Source organism: Artemia franciscana, chromosome 7, assembly GCF_032884065.1.
Source record: "Artemia franciscana chromosome 7, ASM3288406v1, whole genome shotgun sequence".
In the NCBI taxonomy this organism is placed as follows: Eukaryota; Metazoa; Arthropoda; class Branchiopoda; order Anostraca; family Artemiidae; genus Artemia; species Artemia franciscana.
Window position 1 is genome coordinate 61,378,317 of NC_088869.1, and position 20,715 is coordinate 61,399,031.

Consider the following 20,715-nt stretch of genomic DNA (forward strand, 5'->3'; position numbering starts at 1 on the left):
ATTTTGAGCCAAATGGCTATCTCAAAACTTTGATCGAACATCTTTGGGAAAAGAGGACGAGAGGAGGAAGCTTTCAATATTTATCCTCCAATCGTTTGGCCACTTAAAAAGAGAACTACAAATTGAATTTCCGTTCGAATGAGCCCATTTCGATCTTCTATAACCATTGGTTCGACACGGTCGAGCCTGAAAAAAACTGTTTAAGATTTAGGGGAATATTTCTAGGAAAGGAGAGTAGGTTCAAACCGAGTGCCCCCTCACTGGACGCGGTCCTGGCGAGCCTATAATAAAACACTGGCCCGGAAAACCCCACAAATGACGGTCTAGATATGCATATTTTCGTATTTCGAAAACCCTCTCCATTCCAGTGAATTTTAACTCCAAATGATAAGGCCTGTTTATAGAAATAGCTGTACAAGCTCGTAGGGGATGGGGGAGGCTGTTAAACTCCTAATAGGAAAAAACTATAAAAACAGTGGCATGAAAAGGATCCATAATATTATTCTTTTAGATAAATTTCAATATTTACCGTTAATATTTACTGAAATGGAGGGGGTTTTCAAAATACAAAACGTGCAAAATATGAAAACGTATATATGTCATCATTTGTAGTGGAAGGGGATTCTGTGGGCTAGTGTTTCACCGCACTCAGGGAGGGGGAAACCCGGTTTGAACCTCCTTTCCCCCCCAGAAATATTCCCCTGACTCTTAAAATAATAAAAAAAAAACATTTCTCTTAAAAAACGAAGCTCTTTTGTCAGGGTTGATCGTATCAAACCACTTGTCCTAGGATGGGGTTCCAAAGTATTTTATCCTTTTGTACCTAAGCTTACGGCATGCTCTTTTCTTCTTTTTTGACCCCTCTAATAATTGCTACAAAATAATATATATAAGCACCAAAAATTGGTCATAATTAAATAATCATTGTGTCGCTATCAACAAACAGTAGGGGCGCTTGAAAATTTGCAACTGCTCCCAATTGCACGAGTAATTTGTCTGGATGTATGTTGTTTAGCGTTTCGAGCTTCCAGTAACTGTCTTTTCGTTTTTCATAATTATAAAAGATGACAGTGACTGTTTTTGTAACCATCGCTGCGAGTTCCGTCTGTTCTTTTGGTTGATTGCCACCATGGTCATCAAATAATTTTGAAGGTAGATTCACTGAGCAATTGCGGTGGCTGTGGCTTTTGGTACAAGGGAGCAATTTCAAACAATTGCCTCGAGGTTTAGCTTGAGGACAAAATAAAGTAATATCTGGTCATGCAAAGAAAAAAAGATTGGGAAGGAAGGAAAATGACAATTATTAAAGTTCGATACTGAAGCGTCAAATCAAATTCAATTAGAAAATGATTGTCGTAAGTCATGATAAAAATGAGGATTACCTTTAAAAAAATTCTAATAACAAAAAAGTATCAAAAGGAAAAAAATGACACCCCGGTCAACTTCTGCTTGCGTAAGGGCGCACTTTTTCACAATTGCTCAATATCAAGGGAAAACAGCCAAAGCCAACACAATACTTATAGATCAATTAAACAGTCCGTGGTAAAGTAGATCGATCAAACAGTTCGTGGTGAAGAATTTATTACACCCTAAGGAACTTGTGCTTGCGTAAGGGCGCACTTTTTCACAATTGCTCAATATCAAGGGAAAACAGCCAAAGCCAACACAATACTTATAGATCAATTAAACAGTCCGTGGTAAAGTAGATCGATCAAACAGTTCGTGGTGAAGAACTTAAACAACCTAAGGAACTTGTGCTTGCGTAAGGGTGTACTTTTTCAAAATTGCTCAATATCAAGGGAAAACCGCCAAAGCCGAGACAATACTTATAGATCTATCAAACAATTCGTGGTAACGATCAATCAATCAGTTCGTGGTAACGATAGATCAATCAAATATTTAGTGGTAACGAACTTAGTAAGGAGCGACGCTGCTCAATAGTAACCGAAACTTCTAAAAACGGAATTTTGATACCAATAGATATATCAGAAGAATTGGTTTATTATGCTGATTCCAAATATATACGTTTCCTTATGTTTGGTGTTACCCATCAAAGGCTATGAGTCTGAGAAAAAAGGGGGGAAGCAGCCCCTAAAAGTAAAAAAAATCACATGTCACACCATCAAATTCAGTTTGTCAGAAGACCCTACTGTATTGGTTTCAAGCTCCTATCTGCAAAATATGGAACTACATTTGTTTTTGGGATTTGTCTGTTAAACGGAACACACCCAATAAGTAAAATTAGGTTAATACTTAATGAAATATGCCAGAACCTTATGATAATATATTACTTTAGAAACAAAATTATGGAAACTACGACAAAGAATTGTGGAAAGCAGGCCGTACAGAACGTAGTATATTAAATACCCAACCTAACCTAGCCCAACCTAACCTAACGCAACCCTTAACCACCTCTATCTATTAAATATTTAATTAAGATATACATACATCGTAGTTTTCTCACACAAAATACGCAACCTATCTTGGAAGAGAAACCGGTTTCTGTCAAAAGTTACAAAGCCTAATTCTTGAGTGCGATCCATTTAACAGGCAAGTACCGTTTCTTTTGTTGTTGTTTTTTTTTTTCAGTGGTGATCGTATCGACCCAGTGGTCCTAGAACATCAGGAGAAGGCTCATTCGAACGGAAATTAAATATTTTTTTTATTTATGAAAGTAAGAAAAATGAAAACATTTCAGAAATATTTTGTTTTCAGTAAAGCACAAATTGTGCTGCGGTCTTGAGAAGGCATGGGGCTTATCAGTCCTGTTCATGTTAGTTTTGAAAGCCCTACTCATGTTAGTTTTGAAAGCCCTACTAATGTTAATTCATGTTAAATGTCACCTTTTTGAAAGTCCACATGCTCAGAGTTTTTTTTTTTTTTTTTTTTTTTTTTTTTTTTTTTTTTTTTTTTTTTTTTTTTTAACATCCACCTAAGTATACCTTAAAAGCTTTGCCTTAATACCCTTTTGCAGCTTTTATATATACCAAATTTATCGCCTTAACATCCTTAGTTTTGATAGCAGTAGCAGTATTAGTAGTAGCTGTAGAATTAATTGTAGTAGCCTAAGCTTTAAAATATCAAAACGTTTAAGGAATATGTATCAGTATACGTCAATTAAACCGACAATCCACGGTCTTTTCAAACAGTTCGTGGTAACGAACTGTAGTAAGGAGCGACCCGGCTCAATAGTAAACGAAACTCTAAAAAACGGAATTTTGATGCTAAAAGATACATCAAAAGAATCGAATTTTCATGCTGATTCTAAATATATAAGTTTGATCAAATTTAATCTTTGTCGTCAAAAGTTAAGAGCCTGAGAAAATGTGCTTTATTTAGGAAAATAGGGGAAAACATCCCCTAAAAGTCATAGAATCTTAACGAAAATCATACCATCGCATTCAGCGTATAAGAGAACCCTATAGAAAAAATTTCAAGCTCCTATCTACAAAAATGTGGATTTTCGTATTTTTTGCCAGAAGACAGATCACGGGTGCATGTTTATTTGTTTTTTTGTTTGTTTTTTTCCCCAGTGGTCATCTTATCGACCAAATGGTCCTAAAATCTCGCAAGAGGGCTCATTCTAACGGAAATGAAAAGTTCTAGTGCCCTTTATAAGTGACCAAAAAATTGGAGGGCACCTAGGCCCCCTCCCACGCTCATTTTTTCCCAAAGTCAACAGATCCAAATTTTGAGATAGCCATTTTGTTCCGCACAGTCGAAAGCCATTTTAACTATGTCTTTGGAATGACTCACTCCCCCACAGTCCCTGGGGGAGGGGCTGCAAGTTACAAACTTTGTCCAGTGTTTACATACAGTAATGGTTATTGGGAAGTATACAGACGTTTTCAGGGGGATTTTTTTGGTTTGGGGTGGAGTTGAGGGGAGGGGAGGGGGCTATGTGGGAGGATCTTCTCTTGGAGGAATATGTCATGGGCGAAGAGAAATTCAATGAAAAGGGTGCGGGATTTTCTAGCATTACTATAAAAAAAACAATGAAAAAATAAACACGAAAAAGTTTTTCAACTGAAAGTAAGGAGTAGCGTTAAAGCTTAGAACGAACAAAGATTATTACGCATATGAGGGGTTCTAAAAATACATTGGCACAAAGAGCGAGGTATTTAGGAGGAGATAAATACCTTGTTCTTTATGCTAAAGTATTTTTAGTAATTTCAACTATTTATTCCACGGCCTTTCTGATTCAAGGGTCATTCTTAAAGAATTGGGACAAAACTTAAGATTTAGTGTAAAGGCGAGGTATTAACGAGGGGACAAACCCCCTCATATACATAAAAAAATATAAGAGCATAAAAGATTGTTACGTAAGTTAATTCTTAAGTTACGCATATTTTTTACTAATAAAAACGTACATTAAAAATTAAAAGTTCTAGTTGCTTTTTTAAGTAACCGAAAAATTGGAGGGTGACTAGGCCTCCTTCCCCACCCCTTATTTCTCAAAGTCGTCTGATCAAAACTAAGAGAAAGCCGTTTAGCCAAAAAAAAATTCATATACAAATTTCATTTTAAAAAATTTCATTAATTCAAAAACGTTCAGAAATTAAATAAAAAAAAATAGTTTTTTAAACTGAAAGTAAGGAGCGACATTAAAACTTAAAACGAACAGAAATTACTCCGTATGTAAAATGGGTTGTCCCCTCCGCAACCCCTTGCTCTTTACGCTAAAGTTTTTAATTGTTTTAAAAAGCAGAATTGTGGCAAAGAGTCAAACTTTAGCGTAAAGAGCGAGGGATTGCGGAGGGGACAACCCATTTCATATACGGAGTAATTTCTGTTCGTTTTAAGTTTTAATATCGCTCCTTACTTTCAGTTTAAAACACTAGTTTTTTTTATTTATTTCAGTAAAGCGCAAATTGTGTTCCGGTCTTGAGAAGGCTCGTTTTGCTCATTTTGAGTTTGACTTGGCTGTTTATTGTAATTTCTGTTTGTTTTGATATTTATGTATTTATTGATGGTGATTTGTGGTATGTTTACGCTTGGAAGATTATTTGACTTTATTTTTGCTCATTCTTGGCTTAATGGAGCTCTTTACTTTTCTTCGAAAAACAAGTTTTGTGGATTTTTTTTATTAATCCTAAAAAGTAAATGACTGTATGTTATCAGCTCGGACCTCTCGGAGACTCTCAAATTTTCTCTTGGTGACCCTAACTTCTTTGCTTTCTAAAACCAGTAACTACATGGATGCACCATCGCCCACCAAATAAACAGATTTTACAACTTCGTCCTGTTTTCGAGGAACGGTCTTCTCTTCATCACCTGATGGATATTTTGAGAGTACCGTTCGTTCTGCCATATGTGGCACGTCTCTACCACGTCCTGCCTCTTTGTGCTCCATATGAAAAGCTTGAAGCAACATGGGACACACTTCCACACAAGGTACATGACTCATGATGTACCCGGCTTTGAAAGTGGGTCACCCCTTAATTTTCTCCTAAAAACAATTAGGAAGAACCTATCCACATAGAATGGGTACCTTATTATTATAATAATATTTATATATACTAATATTATAATAATATATTATTAATATTATTATTATATATTATTATATGTTATTATATATTATTAATATTATAATAATAAATGGGTACCTTAATGGGTACCACAGAATGGGTACATAGAATGGGTACACCTTTTAAACTCTTTGCACCTTTATGTGGTTTAGCTTATACTTCGGAGTCGTACTAGCTTTAAAAAAAGTTAAATGATAGAATCATTAAAATAAGGGGATGATGAGTGGTTCAGAAAAACAAAGTTTTTACTTAACAAAATAGGTAATTTACAAAATTTAACTGTGAGAAAATAGCTAAAGAGAGCAATAAAACTTGACTTCTCCCATGGTCACAATCAGCTTCACAATGAGAATTACAAGTATTATACATTCACATAAATAGCAGTTAAGATGCTGGTTTTCAAGATGAAAAGACCAGTTTCCGATTCAATTAACACTCTGAAATAAACAACAAAATAATTTGGACGAAACAAAATGTTTAGGGTGCGTTTTATAGGTTTTGCTTTTTCCCCAATTTCGTCATTGCTTATTATTTTCACACGGTTTATCTATTTTTCTTTTTCACTAAATAGCAAAAAATAAGCAATCCCAAGTTTTCAATATTAAAACCAGTTTGATAGAAAGTTGGAATATAAAATTATTATCTGAAACTAGGCTACATAAGTCTTTCAGAACTTCAATCCGACCAAGTCCCACTTTCAGATTTCATTTTTTGGTTCTAGTTTCGGAGCTTCTTTATATAAGTCTTTAGGTCTTCTCTATATAAGTTTTCTTTTTCTATATTAAGTTTTTGGTTCTAGTTTCAGAGCTTCTTTACAGGCAAGTACGCAGGAATTTTTTTCGGGGGGGGGGGGGGGGCAAAACCTTCGAAACAACTGATATAAAGTAGCACTTTTTTTATTTAGTAATGCAAACAGCACGTATATTGAAAAATATAGATTAACTTTAATCTGTAGTATCGTAGCGGATGGGGGGAAGAAGACTGAAGCCTCAAAATTACATTTAGGCTCAGGTTATGTTCATAGCGATTTAGAACCAGTGATTAATCTATTATATCCCACTGAAAGGGAAATTTTAGGGTTAACAGTGTAATACTGGTGCTGTGGGGGGCGGGGGTAGTTCTTCTATTGCAAAAACGTAGATTTTAATGAAAAATGATAGTTTCCAAAATTGATCCATTAAAAGCTGTACTTTATCCTGAAAAGGGGGGATAAACACCCTAAAATCAAGGATAATTCTATTTTGCAGTGGAAAGCAAACTCTCTTTACAAAAAAAAAAATAATAACAGTAGGCCTACAATTCTAATTACTTCAAAAAGAGTAAAAAGTTAGACAGAAAATGGGTTAATAATTGGGCTTGACTTGACCGAATAATTGCATGCTTTAAAATCCCCCAAAAAAGACTTCACACATGTATCTATATTCTTAATAAATGGTCCTACTTTTACCAGAAATCCCAAGACACCATGGGGAAATTAAACATTTCACAAAATTTCGGGGGAGGCCGAAGGCCCCCCCCCCCTGCGTACGTGCCAGCTTCTTTATGTAAGTCTTTAAGTCTTCTCTATATAAGTTTTCTTTTTCTATATTAAGTCTTTAACTATATAAGTCTTTCAGAACCCAATCAGACGATATCCCACTTTCTATTGATTGATATCCTCTACAAAACAATGAAAACACCAAGTTAATACCAACTGATTAAATTAAAACCTTTTCAGTCGAAGAATAAATATTTTTTGTAGACCAATTCGACTGACTTCATACAAAATTTCTTTCAGTAAATCATCCATCAACCTGAAAACACTGGAATAAAAAGGAGATTGGGAAACCGTGGTCTAAAGCTGCTAGATTCTTTGAAAAATTATGTCAGAAGTTGCGTCTTGAAGAAAGATAAATCATACAGTTCGTGGTAACGAACTGTAAATAAGGAGCGACCTGGCTCAATAGTAACCGAAACTCTAAAAAACGGAATTTGATACCAACAGATACATCAAAAGAATCGGATTTTTATGCTGATTTCAAATATATAAGTTTCATCAAGTTTAGTCTTGATGAATCCTATATATTAGTCTATATAACCTCCTCAACAACCCGCTCTTTACGCTAAAATTTTACTGTTTTAAAAAGTAGAGTTGAGTGAAACAGTCAAACTTTAGCGTAAAGAACGGGGCGTTGAGGAGGGAACAGCCCCTTTCATATACCGAGTAATTTCTGTTCGTTTTGAGTTTTAATGTCGCTCCTTACTTTAAGTAAAAAAAAAAACTTTTTTTTTATGTAATATGTATATATAAGGCTGAACTTAGTCAATACTTGTTAAAATTGTGTAATCTGTAAATTTACTTCCGGTAGAAAACTTACGGCCGCAAAAGAAAGATGCCGTCACAAAAATGCACATTATTAGAAATTGCTGACTAATAAGCCTAATCAGCAGTTATCAATTCTAAGAATCTATAGGCTAATGGAATTATCAAAAGAAACACCTTTGTTTTGGTTTATATAAGCATAATTTGCAAAAAAACGTATACCCCTTCGACGGGGTGGATACATAATTTATGTTTGGGGGGTACCAACGAAACTTGGGCTGCCCTTTTAGTACTTTTTGCCTTTGTAATTAGTGCAACTTCCGAATTTCTGGGGTGCATGTGCCCCAGTACCCTTTAGACCCGCCCCAAAGCTTGAACATACATTACACCGAATGTTTAAGATTTTGACTTTGGATTTAACTTCCAAACCTTTGTTAAGATTTTTTTTATTGGGTGAGTCAATTCTATATTATCAAAACAGTTTAAAGATTAAATTCGCTTGTATTCATCTTTATTTCCTTTTTTCTTAATTCAAATCATTCTTTTTGCAACTAGTGGGAGAAAATACTAAATACGTTTTAGTTTATAATTTATGATGTTTTAATTAAAGTTTTTATTAAAATTCAATTAAAAATGTTTTAAATTAAATTAAAGCTTTTAATTTATAATGGTGTTTGCAGACTCAACAAGGTTAAATACAAGGTTAAATACAAGCTATCAGCACAATTTTTTCTATTAGGCTTTAGCTACATTAAATTACGCCTTAGCGTAGAGAACATCCGATTCGAATAAAGACAATTTACTTAATTTAGCGGCAGTACTCAAGTTGACTTTCCCATGCTTAGATGACCCCATGCAAAAAAGCTACAAAACACGGTTTATAATTAATTTTGGGTAGCAGAGGGTTTTCTCTACCCACCGCTACCCATCTGTGAATGCCTTTAAGGGGAAATGAAACAATACATTTCGTGTTTTGAACTGCCACAAACAGAATATGACTTTTTGATGAACGAGACAAAACAAAAACATCAAACAGTAAAGACAGTTATAGCTTTACAAACTTTGTATTTTATTTTGGACAAAGGATAAATATAGCAAGATTTATGGCATGAATTTAATAATCGGTTTTCGTTATTACAAAGTTTCTGGAAGAACAATTATCCCAATAACATTAATAGCTCCGGACAACATGAATATTAATATCAATTAAAGGTAACAAACAATAGAATAACATTGCCTTGGATCAGGCACAAACCTGAGAGGGGGGGAGAATGAAACAAAACAGGGGGTGGGGGATGATGAAAATAACTTCTGTTTGATAAACTGAACAAGAAGTGCGTAAAAATTCAATAGAAATAGGATTTCGGGGCGAGCCAGGTCCTGGGGCCATTCCTGCGTATTTCTTTACCCTAGACGAATAGATTATGTTCTTTCCGGATTACCATAAGAAAGTCTATGCTTCAATTAAATCGTATCTTTAAATGGTCACTTTCTTTACAGTGATGTTCTGTTTTTTAAGGTTTTTATTTATTAATTTATTGATGATAAGCATAAGCGGTTTGATCTTGGTCTTACATGTTTAAGATCGTGAAGGGCTGGATAAAACGAATTGTTTTCTTTGGGCGTTTTGAGAGCGTACGGGTACAAGCGAGGAGCTGCTTATTCACAGAACACATCTTTATCTTCGCAAATATTTTGAATATGCAAAACATTGAGGCTCAAAGAAAAAAACTCCTCTGACTAAGTCGTCACATTAACCCCTGTCACCATGAAAGCTAGATTGCCAGGCACGCACCCATGGGGGGCTGAAGGGGATATAGCCCCTTCCCCTCAAGAAAAAATTACATTCTGTTTTTAAGTCTTACTTAATCTGCTCGGTTTTATCATTCATTCCTTAGTCCCTACTCAAAACTTGCATTCAAAGAGTAAAACAAACTTAAAATAATGCCTTGGTTGGTCCAGGGACCCCTGGCCAACCCCCTCCCCATAATAGTTTACTGAGAGCTTCACTGTATATTGCCATCAAGCAACATGTATGGTGATATTGGGCGAGTTTAAAATTCTATTACAAGTATTTCCAGGGACAGATCTAGAGCGAAATCTCGGGGGAGGGGCGATGTGATAAGTGCACCAATGAGCAAAATATTAGGGGGGGGGAATGTGACAAGGATACCAATAATTGACCAAATTGACAAATTTATTTTAAAAAAGAGCGAAACAACGGAAAAATACAAGGAATGAGAAAAATCTGGGAGAAGGGATGGATCCAACAGGGAATATTTCTGCAAATCCAATATTCAAAATATTAACTATTAATGGATCAAGCTCGCAAACAAAGTCAGTTCAAGAAAAAGAAAAACAACGCTGAAAATAAGCGTTAATCAAGGGATAACTCTTATTCCGAACGTTGGAGCTAAATACTTCCGTATTGAACAGATAAGGTTGTTTGAACACTGGCGTTAAATACTTCCGTATTGAATATATAATGTTGTTTTTAGCATGACAAACGCAATGTCCAACCCTTCAGTGCAAAATCTAAAATAACGAGAGCTAATTTATTTGTATGGTTTTACCTTATGTCTCTGATGTTAATTTCAACCTTAAGTAATGACAATGAAAATAAAATAAATTCTCCATTAAAATTTTTAGTACTTATGTATTATAGCGACCCTACTCAAGAACTTTGATCTGGAAAAAACCGGTTTATCTGTCTGCAGTAGGCTATAATTTGCTTAGTCTCATTGAGAAAACTACGATGTAGGTATACTTTTATTAAATATTTAACATATAGAGGTGATTAGGTCTGATATTTAATATAATGCGTTCTGGGCGGCCTGATTTCATAATTTTCTTCTGTAGTTTCCATAATTTTGTTTCTAAATACTATATTTCCATCACATATTGGTATATTTCATTAGGATTAATTTTACTTCTTGAATGAGGTCGCTATCAAGTCCAATTCCAAGGGGGTTAAAGGGTTTAGCCCCCCCCCAAAAAAAAATGTTGTCCGACCTGCAAAACCCAATAAAAATGATTACAAACATTTTTTTATGCATTTTTTGAAGTTTTTTGTAAAAATCCCCCGGAAATTCTTTTACGACCCCCCCCCCCCCAACCCGAAAAGACCCAGAATAAGGCCCTGGTCGCTATAATACATAATTCCAATTTTTTATTTAGATGCTGAAACGCTATTTTTGACACAAATATTAATTAATCCCGGCAATAATTAATTTTGAAAAACATTCTTTCAAGATTAAAATATTTGGCTTTTCGTCTAGTCAAATTAAAAAATGTACACTTTTATGCCCCTTTTAAAGTGCCTAAAAATGGACCTGTGATTCTGATAACCAAATATCGAAAAGAAAGTTGGGACACACCAAAAAGAGAAAACAGTTGCCTATTATAAATCCCTCGGCTCCAAAATTAAGCAAATTGAATGAATAGCAAGATAACAGGCTTTGTCAATTGGCCTACCCCACATGGGTGAACATTTGCTTTTGACATATTCAAATAGTATTTATTTCTCCTGATGTCTAGCAGAGATAGAGTAATTAACACGAGATTCCCACAAAACTGGGTGCCTCTTATCTCTACTGCCTAGCATACGCCCCTTTTTTCAGATAATGCCACAGCTGTACCATAAAATATAGACAAAACTGCGTTTGTGTGGATTGAAAACGTTGTATCCCCAGTTTTATAAGGTGTAACATTGGCTATATCAATATTTGCCTTAAGAAAACATTGAAATCCCCAGAACGTTAAAAACGCTAAATGAAAGCGTTATATCCTCGGTTTTAGAAGGTGTAGCATTAGCTATATACGTCAATATTTGCCAGAATTACGTAGAAATCTCCTGAACGTTGAAAACGTTCAAAAAAACGCTGCGCCTACAGTTTCAAAACGTGAAGCATAAACTATGTAAAACAATTCCCTTAGTAAAACGTTGAAATCCTCAGGACGTTGAAAATGTTCAATGAAAATGTCCCGCCGCAAGGTGCGGCATTATCTGTGTTTATATTTGCCATGGTAAAACGTTGAAATCCCAGGACCGTTGAAAAGCTCACTGAAGCGTTAGGCCCCCAGTTTCAGAAGGTGTGGCATTAGCTATGTAATTATTTCTCTTAGTAAACTGTTGAAATCCTCAAAACATTGTATCCCCAATTTTAGAAGGCGTAGCATTTAGCCATGTAAATACTTGGCTTAGAAAAAGTTGAAATCCCCGGAATGTTAAAAACATAAAACGAAAATGTTACACCCCAGTTTTAGAAGGTGTAGCATTAGCTATGTCAATATTTGTCTTAGGTTATTGGAGTGAAATTGCAGTGTAATGTAATGTGTTAGATAGTAACAAGATATTGGTTAAGCTAATACCTGTTTCATGACTAAAATACATCTGGAAATGCCAAATTATGGATTTTGTCTGAAGGGTTGTATCACAAGGGATCACTGAAAAATCACTCAACTGGAGAACAAATCAGTTGAGCTTGCAGAGGCGGATCCAAGGAGTGATATTAGAGACACGCGCCCCCTGAGAAGGGTTAAAGCTGCATCGGTTTGAGGGATCGATGAAAAATACCATTGGCCGAGCCAAGTCTCGTTGGTATCCCTCCCAGGAACTAATTCTGTATCCACCCTGTGACGCTTTGTCTCTTTATTTCTAAAGATCACAGTTTCAACCGGACCGACACTTAAGAGACGGGGAAAGAGAATATTTCCTGGTGAAATACCAAAACCAGAAACCATTTTCTTATCTCAAGAGTGATTAGATTTGTACGCCAGAATCTATTTTAGGGGGGGAGGCACCCTCGGAAAGCAAGCAAATCAAGTGGAAAAATAATAGACATGCAACTATTGTCCAAATTTTCGAGGGCGCTATCCGAAAGTCTCTCCTGTATAAGTGCCTTGGGAGAATTGCTCCCAATAAGCAGATATGTATCTCACAATAAACGTATGGTGTACACTGAGAAATTTGACTTTTTCTAATAGAGTGATTTCATTTGACTTTTGATCCAAAAGAATACATCTAAAAAGGGTATATGTAGCCTAATATTGCAATTACACTAAGGAAAATAAAGTCATAAATCACTGGGGCCTAACTGTAGAAGGGGGAGGGAGTTAAAGCTAGTGCCGCACCCTGAAATATTTTACATATATTTTCCATATGCAATTTTTTGACAATTTTTCCAACCTGTGTCCTCCAGGAAAGAAAACCCCTGATTGCAAATTCTTAAAATAGACATTCCTGCTCTTTTGCATGAAACTTCCTTTCGAGAAATTTCGTAAGGATACAAATCCTATTAAATGTCCCGTTTAAATTATTGAAAAAAGGTAACTAACAGCACTAACAGCAACACAAATTTTTATAGCAGAATTTGTCAACTAGGAACCAAATTGCACGTCTTTCACTAAAGCTTGCTTCTAGCCTTTTATTCTTATAGGCTAGAGGTAGGGCCGTATCCAAGGGAGGGGGGTTAAGTGTTCCCCCCTAAAATATTTTTTTCGACTCGTAAAAACGTAACAAAAATGAATATAAAAAAATTCTTGATGCGTTTTTTTGTACCCCCTTCCCCCCAAAAAATCCTGGATACGACCCTGGCAAGAGGTTCAAAAGTCAAAACCAATTAACTACATAAAACAACAACGGGAAAAATTGGCAAATAAAAGATATCTTTGGTTTTGGTGCTTTTGTGTGTTTCTTCGGACTTAAAAAATACTAAGTATTATTTGTGCTCAGACATATGTTAGGACACCTAAGAGGTATTCAGGTGTATTTTGGTATAGTATCAGTTAGTTCTATTCTAGAAATCTATCTAGAAATATTTAGCATCCAAGGGGCATTATTTGGTCTTTTTTAGGTACTTATTTCCATAATGCAACGTACAAATTCACAAGTCATTCCAGTACCCTGATGATAGTTGACAAAATTAAAAATGTTTCGTAATTCGTAACGCAATTTGAGATTTAAAAATAACTAAAAAAAAAACAAAAAAAACTCATTTAAAAAATAACATGGTAAAAAAAAAAAAAATGTTGCGTAATTCGTAAAGCCGTTTGTGATTTAAAAATAACTAAAAAACTAATAAAAACTAAAAAAACCGCGGTTAAAAAAAAATAACCTGATAAAAAATAACAAAATGTTGCGTAATTCGTAACGCAGTTTGTGATTTAAAAATAACTAAAAAAAAAACTAAAAATAACTGTGATTTGAAAAATAACATGATAAAAATCACAAAATGTTGTGTACTTCGTAACGCAGTTTGTGATTTGAAAATAACTAAAAAAAAACACTAAAAAATTAACGTGATTAAACAAATAACATGGAAACACAAAGCTGGGCGTCCCCCACTTGTAAAAATCACGAACAACAGGCGGCAGGCATCTCACGGCAAGCGAAAAGTGACACGAGGGGAAGAACAAGTAATGCTCTAAAAAACACGCCCGTTGACAGAGTAAACAGTCCCTCAGTAAAGAGCACTCATGCATTAACAGAATACTATGGTGAATTATAGTGCATGGTTATGTTCACACTTACTCGTAAAAAAAAAGTCTTATATTATTACCGCAACGCAGTCTTCGGACTTGAACGAAACTTAAATCAACAACCAAACAATGGAAGTATATTGTGAATTCTTAAAAAATAATAATAATAGAAAAAAATAGCTTTTTGGGGGTAGATGCTGCCAGAATATTTAGTTTCCCAATTAATAGTTGTAAAATCTAACAGTTATGTATCATTTTCCACTAACAAGACAACAATTTCCACTTTATAGGAAATTTCCACTTTATATTTCCACTTTTCCAATTTCCACTTTTTTCCAATTTCTCACATTTCCAATTTCCACTTTATATTTCCACTTTATTTTTAGAATAAACCTGATACACTTTGGTTCCTGAAATATTCAGCAGTTGCTCTCTCATCCAAAATACGTTATTGATTCTTTAAAAAAAAATAGTTGCATACTGAAGCTTTTGATGCCAAAATTATTTTTTGAGTTATGTTGTTTCCCAGTTAAAATCTTATTTTTACAAACAGATAGGCCGAATCACATTTTTTTCACTTTCCTGTAAAATTTATGTTTCATGACATAACACCTTTTGAATTACCGCAGGCGCTGCTTCCACACCATCATAAACAATTATCAAACTACTAATAAATTTACGTTTTGCGGCAAGAGGTACGCAACCTATGTAGCCTACACTTGTAATGACGATTTTTCTCGATTAACTTTGTATAAGTTGATCACAGAGTCATATTTTTTATTTATAGAGACTCTAGGTAGAAAATTTCCGGTCATACTTTCACAGCCGTATCCAAGGGGGGTATATCCACGGCCGCCATCCAAAAAATGCATTGTCCGACTAAAAACGTTACAAAAACGAATATGAACAAATTTTGATGCGTTTTTTACTCCCCCCTCCCCGAAAAAAATACTGAATACGACCCTGATACTTGTACCAATTTAGAAACTTAACTACGCATGGAATATAAATTTCATTGGCCTAAACTAGGGCAATCGATGTGCGGCAAGAACGAACTTCGATTCACAAGTGCTAGGACAAAAAACAACAGCAAAAAAACAAGGCTTAACTTCAAATAATACAATTTCCACGAAGTGTGGAAACTTATAAATAGGGTACTTGTAGGGGCGTAAATAACTAGAGACCAGGGGGCAATTTCTCTTTGCCACCCCAAGTTTGCCATCTATAATACTTATGATTGGATCGCCATTTTTTTTTAGAAACTTGGCAATTTTGCAAACTCGTATTTGCGATTATGATTCTATCATTGTTAATGCAACTTGTTATTCATACAATAAAAATGCATCTATCCCGTTTAATTTTACCCTCTTTTGGCTTTTTGCCAGTTCAACCCACTTAATGTTGTTTATTGGAAAATAAGTTTGCCCTCCAAGGTTTGTTTTAATTTACGCCAATGATTCTACGAACGCAAATTAAGCACGGCTGAAAAATAGTAAAATAGAATAAAATTTAAGCTAAACGTAAACTCGAGCTTCTGTCTTTAGTTCCACTTTTTGTTTCAAAGCACTACACCAAATTACAGTTATGCTTTGGGACGGTTGCCCTTTGAAGGCCTAAGTTTGCCCTCTGTAGCAGTTTCAAGCATAGAAAATTCTTAGGACTATGCTTGTGATTACGCTAGTATCATTCTTTAATGTTATTTAACCTACTATCGATACAATATAAAATGCCTAACACTATATTTCGTTTAATTTTACATTCTTTCGATTTTTTGCTAGTTCAACCAACTTTAGGTTATATATTAGAAAAAAAGTTTACCCCTTCCATGATCGTTTTTTTAATTTACACCAATTCTCGGATCAATCATGGGTGAAAGTTATAAAATACAAGAGAATTTAAGATACATGCAAACTCGAGTTTCAGTTTTATTTTAAAAATAAACTAATACTGATAAAATTAAATAATAATGAATTACTAAATAAATAAATAATATTAATTTGAATAAAGTAATTAAAATTTATTAATTAATAATTTTTTTAATATTTATAGTAACCTATGAATAAGTTAACAAATAATAAAATGTGAATAATCCATAATAATATGTCAATAAAAGACAATAACAATTTAAACAAAAAGAAACACTGTTTTTTTATTTTCCATTTTTATGGACACAGCTCATCTCTCAGACGAAGCGAGCCGAAAGTGGGTATGTTATCAGATTTGTATAATTCAAAAATAAGGGCCCACCATGCAGACTCGATGACTTAGTTAAGACAATAAACTACTAGGACCATCTTGTTGCGGGTAGTAGTAACCTGATACTAGAGTGAGTATCAGATTTCTGTCTGGAGTGACCAAAGTCACGGGGTTGCTTGCAGCCGGCTACCATATGTCACAATCATTAGTTCAGCTGATAATGAAACGCACCAAATGGTCGAGACCCGACCGTCTACCTCAAGGTGCAACTTGATACAATCCATGTCTTCTTATCCGATTTTTTCTTGACCATCTTGCAATCGGAAATAAAATAATAAGGCCCTGAATAATTTGACTGTTTAAATACTTCTATATTGGAATTACATAAACGTCGTTGTATGATTTAGGATGGGTTCCCCGCGCAGGTATATGGGTATACCGGACTCTACTCTAGCGTATACCTCGATTTTTGGGGGCATTTTGAAAATGACCGTCTAAAAATCTACCCATGCGTAATTAAGCATAATTGAATTTTAAACACAGACAAATTTTAAATCAATCAATTTCTTTAAATAATATCATTGATCTGATTTATATATTATTATGTATTATTTTTATGTATTTATTATTATAATTATGGACGAATTATTTAGTTTAATTAATATGGCTTATTTACTTGTAACATTTATTTACCAATACGGACAAAAAATACAATGCCTTTCCATCATACAAAACAAGAGGAAATAACAAGGAAATTTGCGAAGACAATGAATAAAAAGGGAATACAATCTAAGTGGGTATTTCGGCTATTCATGCAATAGTCATAATCAGGGCAATAAATTTATACAACAAATGAAAAGAAAACAAACTCATTCAAAAATCTCATTTTGGCTGAACCTATAAAGGTAAGGAAGCTGAGACTCTTTCAGAATTATTTCTGTGATTTTAGTTTTAAAATCTGTCTTAGATTTTTTTTTATCTGTTTTATTTGTTTTATATTGTATTTCGCTTATGACGACTGTTGCATATTTAGCCAAATAATCCCTTTAGTTTGTATTCACTGTCTTCAAAAATTTCCTCAGAATCTTCTCTTGTTTTGTATGATTTATTTATTTATTAATATTTGTATTATTATTTGCACTATAATTCTATCTTATTATTATTCTAATTGTTAATTTTTACTTTTAATATAAGTTAATTAACAAAAAAAATATCTTGAAACAGCCAATGACTGTTATAGCATCAATATTGATGGTTCTGATTATTAAGCATAAACCACATTAACCACCTGGTCCCACCTCCAGACTCGTGAAAACGGCATCCTTCCTCAGATATCGCTAATGCTAATTCGGTAACACCATTTATTCCTTAACGATTCGTTACCATCACTTATTCGTTTAAATTTTTAAATTGACATTATTGTTATAAGTTGTTTTAGCTAGGAGATTTTGGTATTATTTTGTATGTCCCAAGTTTTTAAATTGTCCGTGAGACCGAAGCATAAATGGAGGTTATTTTAGTTGTTATAGGCTACGACCGTAAAATTCTACAAATTCCTTGATAAATTCCGATTCCCAGCCAAAAGTAGGCCTTTCCTATAATGCTATCTGAATAAGTGAAATGGCCTAGTATGTGTGCAAAAAATTAATTTATAAGGCACATAAGGTGGGAGAAACAAGCAAACTATACACAAATTATAAGAAATATGAGGAAAGCATAAAGTTAGTGACTTTTCCGAAGGGGGAGTGGACATGGAACCCCTCCCCTCTATTTACATACCTGTGTTAGCGGGCGTTTCAGCCAAAATTAATTTATCTTTAACTTGTATTATTTAGTGAGAATTATTCAAAATATTTATTATTTAATATATTAGATCCTTCGTTTTACGGAGTATGAGATTTTCAGTTCATTTATTTCAACAACAAACATACCTTTCTAGGGAAAAGGCTATAAAGAATTTGTATAGCAGTATTTTTGCATATATTCATAAATAGTGGAATTGTTCTAATTATCCCCACCAATGGCTATTGACGAAAACAATAATTACTCTTTCAACATATTCCACATCCTATTTCTAAGCGCCTTTCCTAGACAGTTTATTTATTAAAGTGCATGCTTCTAGCGAATTTATCAAACAGTTCGTGGAAACGAACTGTGAGTAAAGATCGATGCATCTCAATAGTAACCGAAACTCTGAGAAACATAGTATTGATAGCAATAGATACATCAGAAGAATCAAATTGTGATACTTATTTAAAATATGTAAAATTCAAATTTAATGGTGCCCATCAAGAGTAACGGGCCTGAGAAAATTCGCCAGATTTTTGAAAAAGGAGGGAAGCATCCCCAAAAAACCAAGCCATCTTAATGGAAAGCACTCCATCAGATTTAGCATATTAGAGAACCCTGTAGTAGAGGTTTCAAGCTCCTATAAACAAAAACGTGGAATTATGCATTTTTTTGCCAGAAGAAAGATCACAGATGCGTGTTTATTATTTGTTGTCGTTTTTTCCCCAGCAGTGATCATATCGAACCAGTGATCGCAGAAGACCGGGGGAGGGCTCATTTCAAGTTTTTCATCTGAAAGTAAGAGCAACACTAAAACTTAAACGAACAGAAATTACTACGTATATAAGTGGTTTCGCCCCCTAATCAACACCTCACTCTTTATGCTAAAGTTTGTTTAGTACTTTCAAAAGAGCTATTTATTCTAATTAAACGGCCTTTGTGATTCAGGGGTCATTCTTAGAGAATTGGGAAAAAATTCGAAGTTTAGCGTAAATAGCGAGGTATTGACGAGGGGCGACCCCTCTCACATACATAAAAAATTCAGTTCGTTTCATGTTTTAATGTTGCTCCTTACTTTTAGTTGTAAATAGCGACGAAGACCACACTGCCTTTTCATATCAAACAAACACTACTATAACAATATTTTAGGCTGAAATAAGTTTTTGCCAACATTTTAATAAACTTATCGATCCACAATTGAATTTGGCAAAAGGGCAAAAGAAAGCAAGGCAGTCCGACCTCGCTATGAACTAGGATCTTATTGGCCATCAGAAATAAATTAAAAGCTTCTTAAAAACCCTAATACAGGACTGTTCATACAAGTTAATGACTGAAAGATACGGGTGCAGCAGCATAAATCCCATCTAGGGGAATATGGGGGAAGTTAATGCTGATTAATTTCGGAAATTATTATTGATTTACTAGGACTATAATTGGCCCCCTTAGGGGGAGAGGGTCTGGGAACCAACTGTTACGGCAGCGATCATTAAGCTACATTTGGAAATTCCTTCTGCTTCAGATACAGGCAAGTTTGAAATCAAAGCCTAGTTCAGCCTCTCTAAGCAGCAAAGGAAATTGAAAAGTGATTTGGTATAGCTTACCAAAATTGATTATCCCCCCTTCACTTCCTATGCATAAGAGTCAAAATAAGAAACAGATAAAAAAAAACTAGAAATACAAGGAAAGAAGTGAAAATAAAGGTCCCCCCCCCCTGCAAAATATGTTAACTAGGATTATTTTACATATTAAGCATGTGAAGTAAGAATTATTTTCTTAACATGTTTTTTATGTACTGGACTGCTCCTACACATACACCCAAGTTAAAAACAGTCCATTTCTAAATCAAAGAAAACTTTATTTGGTAGGCTAAATGAAATTCTAACCTTTGACTTTTGACAAAGGTTTAATTGTCCTTAGGCCCATCATAATCCAAAGATAATCAGAAGACTCGATATGCATTTGGTGATTCAGAGTGACACAATATGATTATCAGGACACTTTAATTACCACATTTATCAAATATGCAAAAATAAATCACTCCTCTCCATACATAAAACACTGAACAACAATTAACCAGAAAATAAAGAGAGTTGGACTAGAAGTCCCGCCCCCGCTGGCCTCCGCTACGCGCGAAACTGTTGGCCTTCGGCGAGCGGCCTATTCTCTTAATAAACTTCGTGCCGTAGCTTAGGATGGGACAAGGAAAATTTTCTGCGCATACAGGATCTCTTTAAAAAGAAACATTACGGGGTCAGAACTGAGCATATTCCAGGCCAGCGCTGTCATCAGGGTTACCAACAGCCGTATAATTGTACCATTCTGGTACATTTCACCTCTTAAGGTACATTCTGGTACAATCACAAATTTTCTGGTACATTTTACAAATTGTGGTACAATAAGATTTGACTGGGCGTCAGG

At 34.6% G+C, this 20,715-nt stretch overlaps 1 protein-coding gene across 2 annotated transcripts in view; it reads right to left on the reverse strand.

The window, feature by feature from the left end:
- The window catches only part of LOC136029566 (protein C-ets-1-like), a 148,012-nt gene that overhangs the window by 104,744 nt on the left and 22,553 nt on the right, over positions 1 to 20,715 (reverse strand). Inside the window, exon 1 of one of the 2 annotated variants that reach the window (XM_065708054.1) lies at positions 20,181 to 20,440. The exons of the other annotated variant lie outside the window; for it this stretch is intronic. Within the exon in view, the coding sequence (XP_065564126.1) occupies positions 20,181 to 20,256 (76 nt within the window). The 5' untranslated portion in view covers positions 20,257 to 20,440. Of the gene's footprint in view, positions 1 to 20,180; positions 20,441 to 20,715 lie in introns of those variants that run through there. 2 annotated transcript variants of the gene reach the window in all.